The sequence below is a fragment of the Uloborus diversus genome, chromosome 7, assembly GCF_026930045.1.
Source record: "Uloborus diversus isolate 005 chromosome 7, Udiv.v.3.1, whole genome shotgun sequence".
NCBI lineage: Eukaryota > Metazoa > Arthropoda > Arachnida > Araneae > Uloboridae > Uloborus > Uloborus diversus.
Genome location: NC_072737.1, coordinates 167,444,098 through 167,458,375, shown reverse-complemented (window position 1 = coordinate 167,458,375; position 14,278 = coordinate 167,444,098). Strand labels below are relative to the sequence as shown.

Here is a 14,278-nt window from a genome sequence, read left to right as displayed (position 1 = left end):
AGGTATAAAAACACTTTTTGGCGTTTTCGCCCCAATGTGCGGTGCCCTCTTCTCCTGTGCTGTAAATCTTTCCTGTGTGTGTCCGGAGGGCGGGAAGCAAGTCGCTCGGCAAGCAGTCCTCTATGTATGTGATGCTGTTTAGCTTCTAAATAAATAAATAAATAATAAACAAAAATAATTTGAATTTTGACATCTTGAATTCAAATTATGTTTTTTTGCAATCACGAGTGTGTGTATGTAGGCGTGTGTGTTTGTGTGTGGGGGGTATGTGTGTTTGTGTGTAGGGGGTATGTGTGTTTGTGTGTAGGGGGTATGTGTATGTGTGTGTAGGCATGTGTGTTTGTGTCTGTCTGCTGGCATAAGTGTGTGGGTAGTTGTGTGTATGATTCTGTGTGTGGGGGGGTATGTGTATGTGTGTGTTGGCATATGTGTTTGTGTCTATGTGCAGGCATGAATGTGTGGGTAATTGTGTGTATGTTTTTGTGTGTGTGTATGTGTAGGTGTCTAGTATTCGTGTGTGTATGTGTGCGAGTGTGTGTGTAGTTGTGTATGTATGCGCGTGTGTGTAGAACATGGACACAACATGGAGACGGCTTTCGCTAGAGGAGCAGCATCGTGAGGAGCCGGTCGACGGGGATGGTGCGGAGGGTGCTGGCGGCAAAATAAAATGATAGCACGCCAAAAACAGTCAAATGAATGCAGTAAGCAATCGTGATTGCTCAATAAATTACACCAGTTTGTACAAGCCCCAGTGTACTGTTGAAACTCATCCCCAATGAGATAGTTGCGATTAAATGTTTCTAGATTTAACTTATTTCTTCGTGAAACATTGAACTTTATTTTTTAAGAGTGTACTTGACTTTAATTCAGTAATATGCTTCCGTGCTGAAACCCTGTGATCTTTTGCAATGCAGGTAACTATGTCCCTCTCTGAAAGCAATCAATCTCAAGTGCTGCTCCAAGGTGCTAAGGAATCTCATGAGCCTGCAAAAAAGCCCCAGTCGTTCCTGTCGTCTGTGTTCAGCAGCCACGGAACGTTCGGCAGGAAGAACATCTTCGCCAGCGAAGACAAGCAATGGAAGAACGACAAGGGACAAAGTTTCCTGAGTTCCGTCATCAATTCCAACCAGGGCATCTTGACTGATCTGTCCTCTAAACTGGAGGCGGCCTTGAGCTTGAGCTTGGACACGATGGATTCCGACTCGTCCTCCAGAAGCGATGACGCGTCCTGCCGGAATTCTGCGCTCAACGAGCTGTCCAATAGCAGCTCCCAGACGGACATCCGTCGGATCAGCCTGCCGGTCACCAAGACGGAGCAACTTGCCAGGAATCATCGTTACACCAAGCGCAGAGGGGCGAGGCACAAGGACCGGTCTGTGTACGGGCAGCCAGAAATAAGTTCTTGCGAGACGAAAAGGAACTGGAAAGAGCATTCTCAGGAGTCTTTGGACACCGTCGACAGTGGGCAGAGCTTAGGCAACAGCAGTAGCTTTTCGGTTAGCGTTACCGATTATAGGTGAGATTTTTTTTTTTTTTTAACGTTTCAAAAGTTTGACACTCATACACTGTATCATGCCTTGCCATCAATCTTTGAGTTGAACCGCACCATTGCTGCGGTCACTCATCTGGTGTGCTAATTCTACATCAGCTACCAGTTTGTTTGGCTCTCTTGGCTCCCTTAAGAGGATTTTCGCCACCAGCTTATGTGATTCCTATTCCGGGCTGATGAGTGCTAAAAAGCACGAAACTGCAGTCCTCGGATGGAATAACTGAGCTGGTGGTGTATTTTAAGTATGTACTCATACACTGTTTAAAAAAATCCTGAAATTTTACGGTAAAAGTTACTGGCATCCATGTTGCCAGTAACTTTTACCGTAAAATCCGATTTTACTCTAAAATTTTATGGTAGAATAAACGAGAGTTAAAAAACACAAAATGCGTGCAGTAGGTTTGAACTCGGGACCTTCGTGTCGGCAATCGGCTTTGCTTCCCACCATACCAGTCGGTTCACATCGAGTGAGGTGAAATATGGTGTTATCTGCTTTGCACTTCAAGTCACGTGGTGTATCCACTGGTGTTGCAATCGTTTATTTTTTTCAGTACAATGTATTGTAAATTTCTTCTGTACTGTAAACACTCCATTTTCTTTGCTAATAATAACGCTGAAAGTATCTCTGTCTGTCAGGATTTCTCTCTTTCCGGATCTCTGTCTGTCAGGATCTCTCTCTGTCCGGATCTCTGTCTGTCAGGATCTCTGTGACGCGCATAGCGCCTAGACCGTTCGGCCGATTTTCATGAAATTTGGCACAAAATTAGTCTGCAGCATGGAGGCTTGAACCTCGAAGCAATTTTTCAAAAATTCGATGTGCTTCTTTTTCTATTCCAATTTTAAGAACAAAAATTATCATAAGATGGACGAGTAAATTACGAAATTATCATAACGTGGAACCGTAACATGGGCACAAGCCAATTGGCGAGAAAATTCACCATACATTATTTGTAAATATACAGGCGAACTAAAAGACCTTTTAATTTTCTGTTACGGGCAAAGCCGTGCGGGTACCACTAGTACAGTATTATTTAGTATGAAAGTATCCTGAATTTTTAACGGTGTATGATACACTCTTAACGCTCACATCCACCAGACTTCGGTCAAACATTTGAGCCGCAGATGGAAGCCTTATTGTTGGTTGAAGAAAGCTTCTACCGACGGACGGTTTGGATGATTGACCAAGGATGGAAGCTCTGGCGAATACAAGCGATAATCGTTGTTCACCTGAAAGGGCAGAAATTAGTTGCAATATCGGAAAGGTTGAGCTAGTATGGTGGTAATGAGTCAATCGGTTGGCATATTAGTGCATAGTTCGGAGGGGAGGGCGAAAGGGCAGGATGAGTTGCTTCGTCTCGATCATACCAGGGTCAAGATATTGTAAAACTTCCACTCATTCTCTTGCAAAAATGGTTATGCGCACATTATCTCTACATTGTATAAAATGAAGTCCCCAAAAAGCGTCTGTGTGTTTGAATTCGCAAAACTCAAGACCTACCGGGCCGATTGCGGTGAAATTTTCACGGATTGTTCCTTTAAGTTCTGAGAAGGTTTGCAGACCAGTTCGAAAACAATTCGATGAATAGTTCTTTTTTTATTCCAGTTTAGGCCCAATTTTTACATAAATTCCTGAATATGGGGGGTCAAAAATTACTCGCAAATAGTAATATTATACATCGTTGGAAAGGGAAGAATTTTCTGCGTTCTACGTAATTTGTTCCAATGATCTAACTTAATTGCGGCTGGAGTTTTTTCCGTTTTTAGCTCGATTTTTTTTTTAGGCTTAGCTGAAATTTAGGCACTACTTTCTTCATTAAATCCATCAATAAAAAGTGAAGGAATTGTCCCAGTCCCACAGTTTTCTTTTTGACAGCATTGGAAAACGCTGCTTTTTTTACTCCAGATCTAACTCGACCTATAGTCAGAAGTTTAACCCTCTATCTCCATTAGAAAAAAAATTACAAGCGAATTAAATGAAGTTCAAAAATGTTCTCTATTCAGGTTTTTAACCATTTTATTTTGCGTTTCCACCGTAACGCTTTTTGAATCCATTGATTTTTCCATCTTTCTCATTTTCAATTCTTAAACTTATTTTATTTTATGTTTCCATGGTTACGCTTTTTAAATCCGTCTTTCTCATTTTATTTTAATTTCTTAAAAATCATTGCATTGTCGTCATTGTTTAGCGAGAAAATTTTGCATGATGTTTTTTTTTTCTTTCAATGAATCCTGGTTATTGAAGATACTTCACTTGGTCCTTTTCAAGGTAGACCGGGCAAAGCCGGGCAACGCAGCTAGTTTTGGAAATAAAGCTTTCGATAATGTGCAAGTTTTGTTACTTACAGCAGGTAACGCTAAGGTTCGGAATAATTAGAAAAGAAAAATAAGACTTATTAAGCCAAATACAGCTTCTGAATATTAAACTAAGTTAGCTGCTAAATATTCAGAAGATATTGCTTCCTGAAATATTTAAAAATGCTGCTTTCGTGTTTGAATTTTTAAATATTTTCCTAATGCTCAAATTCACTCGATGTCTGTGTTTTTTCGTTGAAACTAGACATAAAAACTTGAATGAAGATGAGTAAGGTTGGCAGTCTTTCAAGATTTGCTCCGGCTCGGAAAAATTGAAGATTCGGCACTGGGTGCGAGGAAATAGTCACTGAGGATGAATGTTTGAACTAATACCTCCACTAAAAACGCCATACAAAGCTGAGACTGGGCAAATGAGGTTCCCCGAAAAATAACGAATCTGTCAGTACCGGGATTGATTCTGATTTCGCTTTTGTTCACTAGGAAATGAGTTTACAAGCAGACGGACACAGATTTCAATAGAAGAGATGATCTGCTAAATACAGTCGACTCCCGCTACAACGCGATTCGACTTACGTGAACTGGCTATAATGCGAATTTTTCACGAGTTACGAATTTTATAGCTAACGCGAATTTTTCGCCTATAATACGAATTTTTTAGAAGGAAGTATCGGCTTCGTTATTAGCCACTAAATATTGATTTCGTGAATACTATTACATCCCTTTAGGCATCACTTACAGCGAAAGTTTCCACATCAAACTAGTCTACGCATCGCGTTGTTAGTCACTCAGCATCATTCATTTATTATTATTTTTTCATTTGAAATATTAAAGTTGATGAAATATAATGGTACCTTAGTGGCACCTTCATCTAAACTTTGTGAAAATGGGAAGAAAAAGAAAGTTTGTGATTAAAATTAGGGGGAGGGGGGAGGGAGCTAACATTCTCGAGATGCTTGAACAACTACAAAACGTCGACGGTAGCGCGACAATAAATATGAGTGAATCTTCCATGCGTACTAATAAATATGTTACTGTATAATGTACAGTATTATTATAGTGCAACATTTTATTATTGCTACATACTATGCATACCCGTGTTGTTTTATTTTATGTCTTTCCCTTCCGTTGATCATTCATTTTGTGCATCTTGGTATTTCATCTTGAATAAAACAGTTTTTTATTTTTTAAATACAGTAAAAGTTCAGATTTATGTAAGAAACTGTAGTGTATAGTTGAGGAATGCTTTAAGGCAGTTTGAGAGTATTCATCAGTGTCTTAAAGAATTTGGTATGCTTCTAAAAAATTTGTATACACATATTTTTCCACAACGCGAAATTTCGACTTACGCGAGGAGTCTTGGAACGCATCCCTCGCGTAAGTCGGGACTCGACTGTACCAACGATTTTAACAATTTCAAAACAACCATACATACATCACCGTAACGTCTTTTCTTTCAATCCGCGTCCACAGTTGAGCGCTGCTCCACCTGAATTACTGTGTGTTTAGAGGAGAAAAAATGACTGCATCGGGAGGGGCCGGTCGACGGTGGTCGACTGGAAAAAATGTTCGGGGAAATACCTGGCCTTGAAAAATTATGTTTAAAAAACAATTTTACGAGGGTGTATTATTTTCTTTTTGAACGATTTTCGTCGGATAATTTTTTATTTTCTTTTTATATTTTCTCCTCGTTTCATACGCGATATCCCATTTTATTTTTATGTGTGAGATGAACTCGATCATTTACGCCCGTATGCCTTGATAGTTTGGATCGTTATATTGAACTAGTGGTACCCGCACGGCTTTGCCCGTAATAGAAAAATTAAAAGGTCTTTTGGTTCGCCTGTATATTTGCAAATAATGTATGGTGAATTTTCTCGCCAATTGTCTTGTACCCACGTTACGGTTCCACGTTAGGATAATTTCGTAATTTATTCCTCCATCTTATGATAGTTTTGTTCTTAAAATTGGAATAGAAAAAGAACCACATCGAATTTTCGAAAAATCGCTTCGAGGTGCACACCCCTATGCTACAAGCTAACTTTGTGCCAAATTTCAGGAAAATCGGCCGAACGGTCTAGGCGCCATTCGCGTCACATAGTTCCAGACATCCTCCGGATATCCAGACAGAGAGACTTTCAGCTTTATTATTAGTAAAGAAAGATAAAGAAAAGAATATATTTAAAAAAAATTAGTTTAAATTTTGACATCTTGAATTCAAATTATGTTTTTCGTAATCAGTAGTGTGTATGGGTGTAAGCGTAGTTGTGTGTGTTATATCTGTGTGCAGTATGAGTGTGTGGGTATGCGTGTGTTTTTGGGATATGGACACAACCTGGAGACTTGGACGGCGCGGCGGGGGGGGGGGGAATCAAAAGACATCATTCAACAATCAAATGAAAACAATTAGCAATCGTGATTGCTCAAAATAGTAATAATTTTCAGAATTTCGGGAGAAAAAAAAATGGACATGCCGAAGTCCCAAAGATTCCGAATGTCGGTCTTAATAATGTATGATTAATTTTCGATATTTTCTCTTAATCACTACAAAATCTTAGTTTTACCCAAGTATATCTTTTGCAAAAAAAAAAAAAAGTTGCAAGCGAATGGATTAAAAATTCTATAATAATGTAAATCTGCTTATTAAACAAAGCACCGTATTGCGTACTAATAAATTGCGTGTAAAGTTGATAAACATGATATTGATGATCATGGGCGCCCATATGTAAAATTGTAAGGGGGGGGGGCTCAGATATTTTAACCATGGTTTAGCAGGATATTTTTCCCATGGAAACCGATTTCTGGACAGATTCGAGTCATTAAAATTTGATATTTTTAATAACTTATTCACTAATAGCTAGAGAAGAAATGTTTTTACAATTTTGCAAAGAAAAAGTACTAAAACCAAGGAAGTTCTAATTTCAAAGGGGGGGGGGCTCAAGCCCCCCTTGCCCCCTATATGGGCGCCCTTGTTGGTGATAACAGAGCGGACAAATTTTGAAATGCATTTTAGGGAGACTTTACAGCCACTGACGCAAGGAATCTTTTACATACAATGCGGGCACTAGACCTTTCAAAATATCCCATTTCATATTCTTCACAGGGTTAAGCTGTTATTTCGAAACGTTTACTTTCGAACGATCCTGCAGTTTCCTACCTTTTCCAATTACAGCTGTAACATTATCACTGTTACAAAACAATGCGGGTCTCGTTTTCGAAATTACGGAGAAGCAGCTAGGAAGAAAACCGCGCATAAATTTGTATTGATAATTACCGTGATTGTGTGTTCGAATGGTTTCATCTCTATTTTAGAACTTCAGGGTTGTTGTTTTTGGAATACAAAAATAAAGTTTTCTTCCAAAATCTATGCAAATTTGAGAACACATGAAACCTAGTTTTACAAATACACTGTTAAAATTCAATGTTTCGCCAAGAAATTGATTAAATCTAGTAAAATGTAGCTGCAACCATCTTGTCGGTGCTGTTTCATCCATGTAATGGTGCTTTTGGTAGTCACCAGTTTGCAAAAGCACCAACTTACGGTGGAACTTATCACCCATAAGATGGTTGCAGTTACATTTTGCTAGATTTAATCAATTTCCTAGCAAAACATTGAGCTTCATTTTTAAGTGTGTTTTAAAAACTAATAATTTCGAGAAAAATTATTGCCTAACTTTAAATTTTTGCTTCCTCGTCTCCAATGTTTAAGTAAATATGATCGAAGTCTTTAACTAGTTGATGGCCTTGTTTGGACATCCAAAACGTTGGTGTGTGGCAGAGCCAGATTAAGCCAGCGCGGGGCCCGTAGCAAATGTTTTCAAGGGGTCCTCGTTTTTGCATGATATAGTAAACAATATAGCTCTTCTTCATGGAGATGGGAGGTGCACTTATAACCAGGGTTACCAGATTTAAGAACAGTAAATACGGGACAGATTTCTAGGAGTGAAAAAGAGGGGGGGAGGGGAGAGACGCCTGTTCATGATAAATCTGAAAAATTCAATCGCAACAAAGCATTAAACCTCACAAAATGTCGACTACCTATGTATAAAAATCGTTTTCATTGTGATTGACGACGAATGCGCAGAGTAATGTTTTTATTTATTTAATTACTAGCTGTACCCGACGCGCATTGCTACGCCAACAAAAAAAATACATCATTATACTGATTTTCAAGACAATCGGTGGAACGGGGCAGAAGTTGCTACTCTGCAGTGCCACCTGGTGGCGAGTGGCTTCAATGAGCATATTATGCACCTTCTCCGTGGAAAAATACATATATATAGCAATTTTCATAATAATAGGTCCAGGTCATAGACTAATAATAAGAGTAGACAGAGCTTACTGAAAAAATTGGTTCATGGATACATCATGTGACTGGTGGAAGGCTTGGCGAAAACTTTGGCAGCATGGTTGCTAGATGGCAGGATTATCTATAGTTTGGCACTCGACATGTATTTTAAGACGTAATGTGTTTTTATTATATTTTTTTTTCGGGTGCAGAGATGATTGAACAGTTTTTCTTTTAGTTATGCATGATTTTGACATTAGTAATTAGGGTTTGATCACAGTTTTCAGTAACTTTTATTTCATTCGGAACTGCTACGTCAGCGTTGGCGTAAACGTAATGGCGTAAACGTTTTGCGTTAAAGCAAAAATGTACTAATCGGTATCTTAAATTGAAATTGTAGGTAAAAATCTTACCGTTTGCCTATTCTTTTTTGGGCGCTTGCATCTTTAATTGCTTAGAGAGTTATTGAAATTGAATAAAGAAAATGCACAATACTATCTAAACGAAAAACTCGCTATATTAACAAAATATTTACAACTTAGAATAACAAATTTACAAATCGGACTCCATAAAAGATCATTCTTCCGTGTTCTATCAATTCTATTTATTTTATTCCTCGCTCGCGTTGATCGTAGCCTGCTGTTGCTAGGATATCCACCAGTCACATGGTTTGGTTTATGAGCAGCAAAAGGGTTGCCATAGCTCGGTCTACTCTTATTATTAGTCTATGGTCCAGGTATCAAGTGAAGCCGTGACTATACTCAAATTTTGTACTCACGCAGTTTGCAAGATCAATCAATCGCTAAAAATATCAAATAGAAAAAGTTTTAAATCCCCCCGTTGCATGAAAACAATAAAGAAAGAATTTATTTGTTCAAACTCAAGAAAAATGGCAACAGCTCACTTCTTATCAATGAGATCTTTCACGCGAATTAATTTCTGCTGCCGATAATTTTATTCGTATTTATCCAATGGATTGTGACTTAAATTAGAATAAACAAGAAGTTCCGTCTAGAACTAGACGAGCCTACTTTCCCGTATACCCGTACTACTTTCTAGTACCTGCTCAATATTCTCAAAAATAGCTAAAATCGCCAATTTTTTCAAACATATTTTTTTAAATATTTTAAGCTGATTTCTAGGAATAAAATATTCCTTACTTTTCTTCAAAAAAACGAACAAATAAAATAGCAGCACCTTTTAAACAAAGCAGCTAATACACTTCTTTCCATTAAAAAAATTTTTTAACAGCTTTCAAAACGAAAAAATAATAATAATAAGTTCATTAAAATAAATACATCGTATTAAAAAAAATCGTTTCCTTTTCCCCTGTTGCCAAAAATAATTTTTTAAACGAATTAATGCACTTACCAAAATAAAAAAAAAAAAACAATAAAATGTCAACTTAAAGAAATAATTTTCATTGTCAAAAAAAAAAAAAATCGTCTGCGCATATTTTTCGAGTTTATTCACCGAAAACTAAATACCTAAATTAAAACTTTAGCGTGAAAATAAAAACAAATCATATCAACAATAATTATTTCACAGTTAAAACCACAGCAGCGGAGTCGGAGTCGGAGTCAATCTCATTTTGGGATAAAAGAGTCGGAGTCGAATATCCAAGAATCGGAGTTAGTCATTTGTCCTCCGTGTATAAATGTTTGCCAAAGCTACGAAGTCAGAGTCGAAGTCGGGGAGTTGGAGTCCGATTACTTGTCGGGAACAGGAGTCAGAGTCGGTGTCAGGTGCCCCTAAATTCTCGGAGTCGGAGTCGGGAGTAGGTCGTCAAGAGCTATTTCCAACAAAGTTTGTTTGAAGTAAATCCGCCTTTAAGTTCGGAATCTATATTGACTTTCAGTTTCCCCTTAGGCGCTAATGTTAAGAGATTTGAACTGTTCAAAATTGAACGAAAACTTGTTCAAATCAAAAAGATATTTTCGATACATGTTTTTTATCAAAAGTTTTTCCCTACAAAGTTTGTTTGAAGCCACTTCGCTTCTAAGTTCAAGATTTATTTTTGATTTGAATTTCCCCGTAGGCGCTAATGTTAAGTTTTTTTGAACTGTTCAAAATTGAACGAAAAATTGATTAAATCAAAAAATTATGGGAATGAGATGTCCTCGCCGAGATCTTTCTAACAAAAAAAAATTTGTTCGAATCGGACTATTCATTCAAAAGTTATTAGGGGGGGGGGGCAGACAGACAGACCGACAGACATTTTTCCCCATCTCAATACCCTACTTTCCAATTTTTAATTTTTCAATATTTATCTAACTATTTTATTTATTTTTGACTTTTTTTTTGTTTTTCGGGATATTTTTAAGATGTATTAAGCCTTCTTTCATGCTTTTTTCTTCTTTCTCTGATTTTTACTGGGAAAATAGGCTAAAAAGGAACTATCGATCGGATTTTTTTCGAACTGGTCTATAAACATTCCCAGTACCAAAAATAACAAACGGTGAAAGTTTCAGCCAAATCTGCTAGGTAGTTTTTGAGTTCATGGATGACATACAGACAAACATTCATTTATATATACAGTGCAGATCCTTTTATCCGGGAACCAAAAAACCGGAAAACCAGAAAACTGGCAACCTTTTGTCGATTTCCCCACCATTTTTTAAAAATACGCAGTTTCGGCAATTTTTGAAAAACCAAGCTTTTTTCTTTTTTTGAAATTTCTAAAAGAAATTGAGCGGTTTCTTAATAAATACCATATTACTCATCTATAACTCGGGAAAATGTTTACAAAAATGAACTTCAAAGGGTTGTCTTAATCGCAGGGGAAAATTTCCGGAATATTTTCTTGAACCAAAAAGTACACTCGTAAGTCTGAACTTTTTGTGTTTTATTCCAACTGAAAACTAAAGAAATGAATATCGTCACATTATAATGCAATATTTTATTTAATGGCCTTTAATTAAAACCGTTTAGAGCGGAAGTGACGTCACAAAAGCGCGTGAAACGCCGCGATTCTCGAATTGTCCGAATAGTTGATGGTGGAATCTAGAAATCGTTAAACACAAGACTGTAATAAGGCTGCAGGAACTCATAAATTAATTATCAATTGGTATTAACTTAATGCAAAAGCAATAGTTATCAATAATCGTTAACGCCAAACCTTTACAAAAAAAGTGAAAAAACAAAACGCGTTCATGAAAACAAATTCTCTCATACACTATAGTAGAAGAATCGCTCATTTATGTTCAAAAACTTTTTTCTTGCCTTTCCCTTCATTCTCTTTCATTTTAAAACATCGAAAATTGGTGTTTTTCTTTAATTTTCAAAATGAAAGTGAGGGTCTCAGGTCTTATTAAATAACTTAATGTTTTTGGTGTTTAAATTATTCTCTCACAAGTAATTTTTAATGTTTCGATATTGATAAGCCTTTCCGAACTGTTTTCTTCTTATTTTAATACGTATTACAAATATTATAGTAATTTAAGTTTTATAAACAATCGGCCAAAAGCTCTTTTTAGCGATGCAGAAAACCGGGAAATTCAGATATCCGGGATAGCTATGGTCCCGAACTTCCCGGATAATTGGTTCTCTACTGTATATAGATTTAGAAGCTTCATATCCAAGCGCCTTGCCTCCGGACACACGCAGGAAAGATTTACCTCAGAAGAGAAGGAAATCACACCCAGGGCGCCTGCCACCAACACAAAATATGCAAACCAAATCAAAACGAAAACAATTTTGGAATTTCTTGCCACATAATTTTCTTATTGCTCATTATTTCACATTTTTTGTTTTACTTAATTTTTTTCCTTAAAATGATATCTCGTTCTGTACAATATTGTTATCAGCTAAAATACGGGACTTTAGCCGTCCCGTATGGAAGTTCCCCGGGACGCGGGATTTCTTTTCAAAATACAGGACTGTCCCTTGAAATCCGGGATGTCTGGCAACCCTGCTTATAACACGCATGAATACATAAATGTAGATATAATTTTAGAGCTTTACGACGGTTAGGACCCTCTTATATTGAACCTCGGGCTCCCGTTACTACACGTTTTCAACTTTTAATTCCAAAAACGCAATTTTTGGACGATATAAGGGGTCCGGGGGCTTACCCCCGGAAAATTTTCGATATTTCAATACTAAAAACTCACTTCTAACGACTCCTGGTGATATTAGGAAGAGAAGATTCGGAGATCATCATTTGGAGAAATTGAAGTCAAAGAACGCGATTGCATCCTATCTTAGGTAAGATCAAAGGAAAAAATTTGGATTCAGAGCGACTCTCTCCAAGAAGTTTTTAAAATTGAAGCCTTAAATAAAACTAGATTATCTTTAATGATGCTGCAGAGAGAGGGAAGAGGGGTGTTCAAGGAGGTCCTATTGGAAAATTTTCGAGTTTATTACGTATTATTAATCTAAAAACACAATTTTAAACAAAAATTCTCGAAATTATATACTCAGAAAAGGGTAGTTTTTTTTTTTTTTTTTTTTTTTTTACCTTCTTTGGTGATTTTGGGGCAGAGTTCACGAAAGCCATCCCCTGGAAATTTCTCGAAAGTGAAGTTGTGAAAACGTGATAGATTGAAGGCCATCGCGGGATACGTTTCGGTATGGGATGGGGTTCAGGCACTCTCCAAGGCAACCCGAAAAGTTTTCGAAGTTGAAATCTAAAAAGTACATTTTGGACCATCGTTAACAATGTTCGAGGGGGAGAGGTACACTCCCGTCGAAATGATCCGAAATTTTAGTCCGAAATACACACTTTTAGGCCACATTATTAGACGACGTTATAGGACGGGATCGAGCTCGGGATTACACCGGTGGAAATGTTTCGAAACTGAAGTTCCAGAAAGCAGTTTTAGCGGGGTTTTGATTATGTTAAACTATTTTCATCCTGAATTTTTCTGAATTAGAAGTTTGAATAGAAAAAGTTTTTGGCTACCTTTGGTGATGCAAAAGAAATGGGTTAGGTTCGGGGCATGGGCGGAAACTTTTTAATTAATTCTCACTCAGAGGCAAAAAATAAAAACGATATTTAATGTCTTTTTTCTACCCATAATTATTTTAGTTCATCAAAAAATAATATCCTCTTACCAATTTATTTATTGCGCTCAGCATAAGTGTAAAGTCTCAGAATCTTTTGCTTTTCTTCTATCATGATCTCTTAATTTTGCTCATTGTTGTTTACAGTGCCGGATCTACGGGCTCGTGTCGCGGGGAGGGGGGGGGGGTGGATTTTTGAGGGTGACAGATTGACAAGAAGTTAAGTAACCAGAGAGGTTTTAGGATCACTAATAATTACCTTTTCAAGGCTCCAATTTCGAAAGCTTTAAGAAGAAAGCCACTTTCAAACAATTTCTGGATGGTAATCCTTTCCCATTTCTTGTCTAACATCGCCAAAGAGAGCTTTGAAATGTGGTTTTAGGGTTTGTGCTTTAAGAGTTTCAGCATTCTCCTTCTCCAGCTATCAACAAAAATTGCTTAAATTGTTAGACCCCGAATTCCGAAAAATTCCGGAGAAAGCCCTTGAACCATCTTGATTTGAAAATTTCAAAAAAATTCCAAAGGAGAACACCCACTTACTTGCCTAGCTTCTCAACATTCGGGGGGAAAGGCTCCAAACCAACACTCTTTCTTTACCTAAAGCTAAAACTAAAGATAGCGTCCGTCTTGAAATAATTCAGTTTCTAACATTTTACGAAGCAAACCCGTATCCCCCCCCCTCGATGACGTCTCCAGTGAATCTAAAACCGCGTCAGAGTTATTTCTGGGGGAGTTCCTTTTCTCTAATCTTCCCACATAGCTTGAAATTTTGTTTTCAGCTATACCATGGAACGATCCCTCAACAAACCTCCCAAAGATAGCCTGAAATTGACTTCAGTTTTGAACACAATTTCAAAAAAGAACCCCTTCCCCTATCCTCTATTGTTATCAAACAACCTAAACTTTCTTTTTTTTTAGGCTTGATTAGCTAAAAGTTTTAGGACCCTAACTCTCTTAAATTTCTTAAGTTACCTTAAAATTGACTTCATTTTGGGAAAAAAAAAAAGAAAAAGAAAAAAAATCTAGAGTAAACCCAATTTTCCGTTCTCCAAACGTTGCCTAAAATTGTAATTTTTAAGTCAGATTTGAAACTTTTCTGACCCAACGGAGCTTTTTCTCCTTCCACT

The 14,278-nt window shown here is 37.3% G+C and overlaps 1 protein-coding gene across 3 annotated transcripts in view; it reads left to right on the top strand.

Annotated features, from left to right (window-relative positions):
* LOC129225966 (uncharacterized protein KIAA0513-like) overlaps positions 1-14,278 on the top strand; it is a 62,781-nt gene that overhangs the window by 14,415 nt on the left and 34,088 nt on the right. For all 3 annotated transcript variants that reach the window (XM_054860533.1, XM_054860534.1, XM_054860535.1), the window contains exon 2: positions 915-1,516. In XM_054860533.1, the coding sequence (XP_054716508.1) occupies positions 915-1,516 (602 nt within the window). The remainder of the gene's footprint in view (positions 1-914; positions 1,517-14,278) is intronic.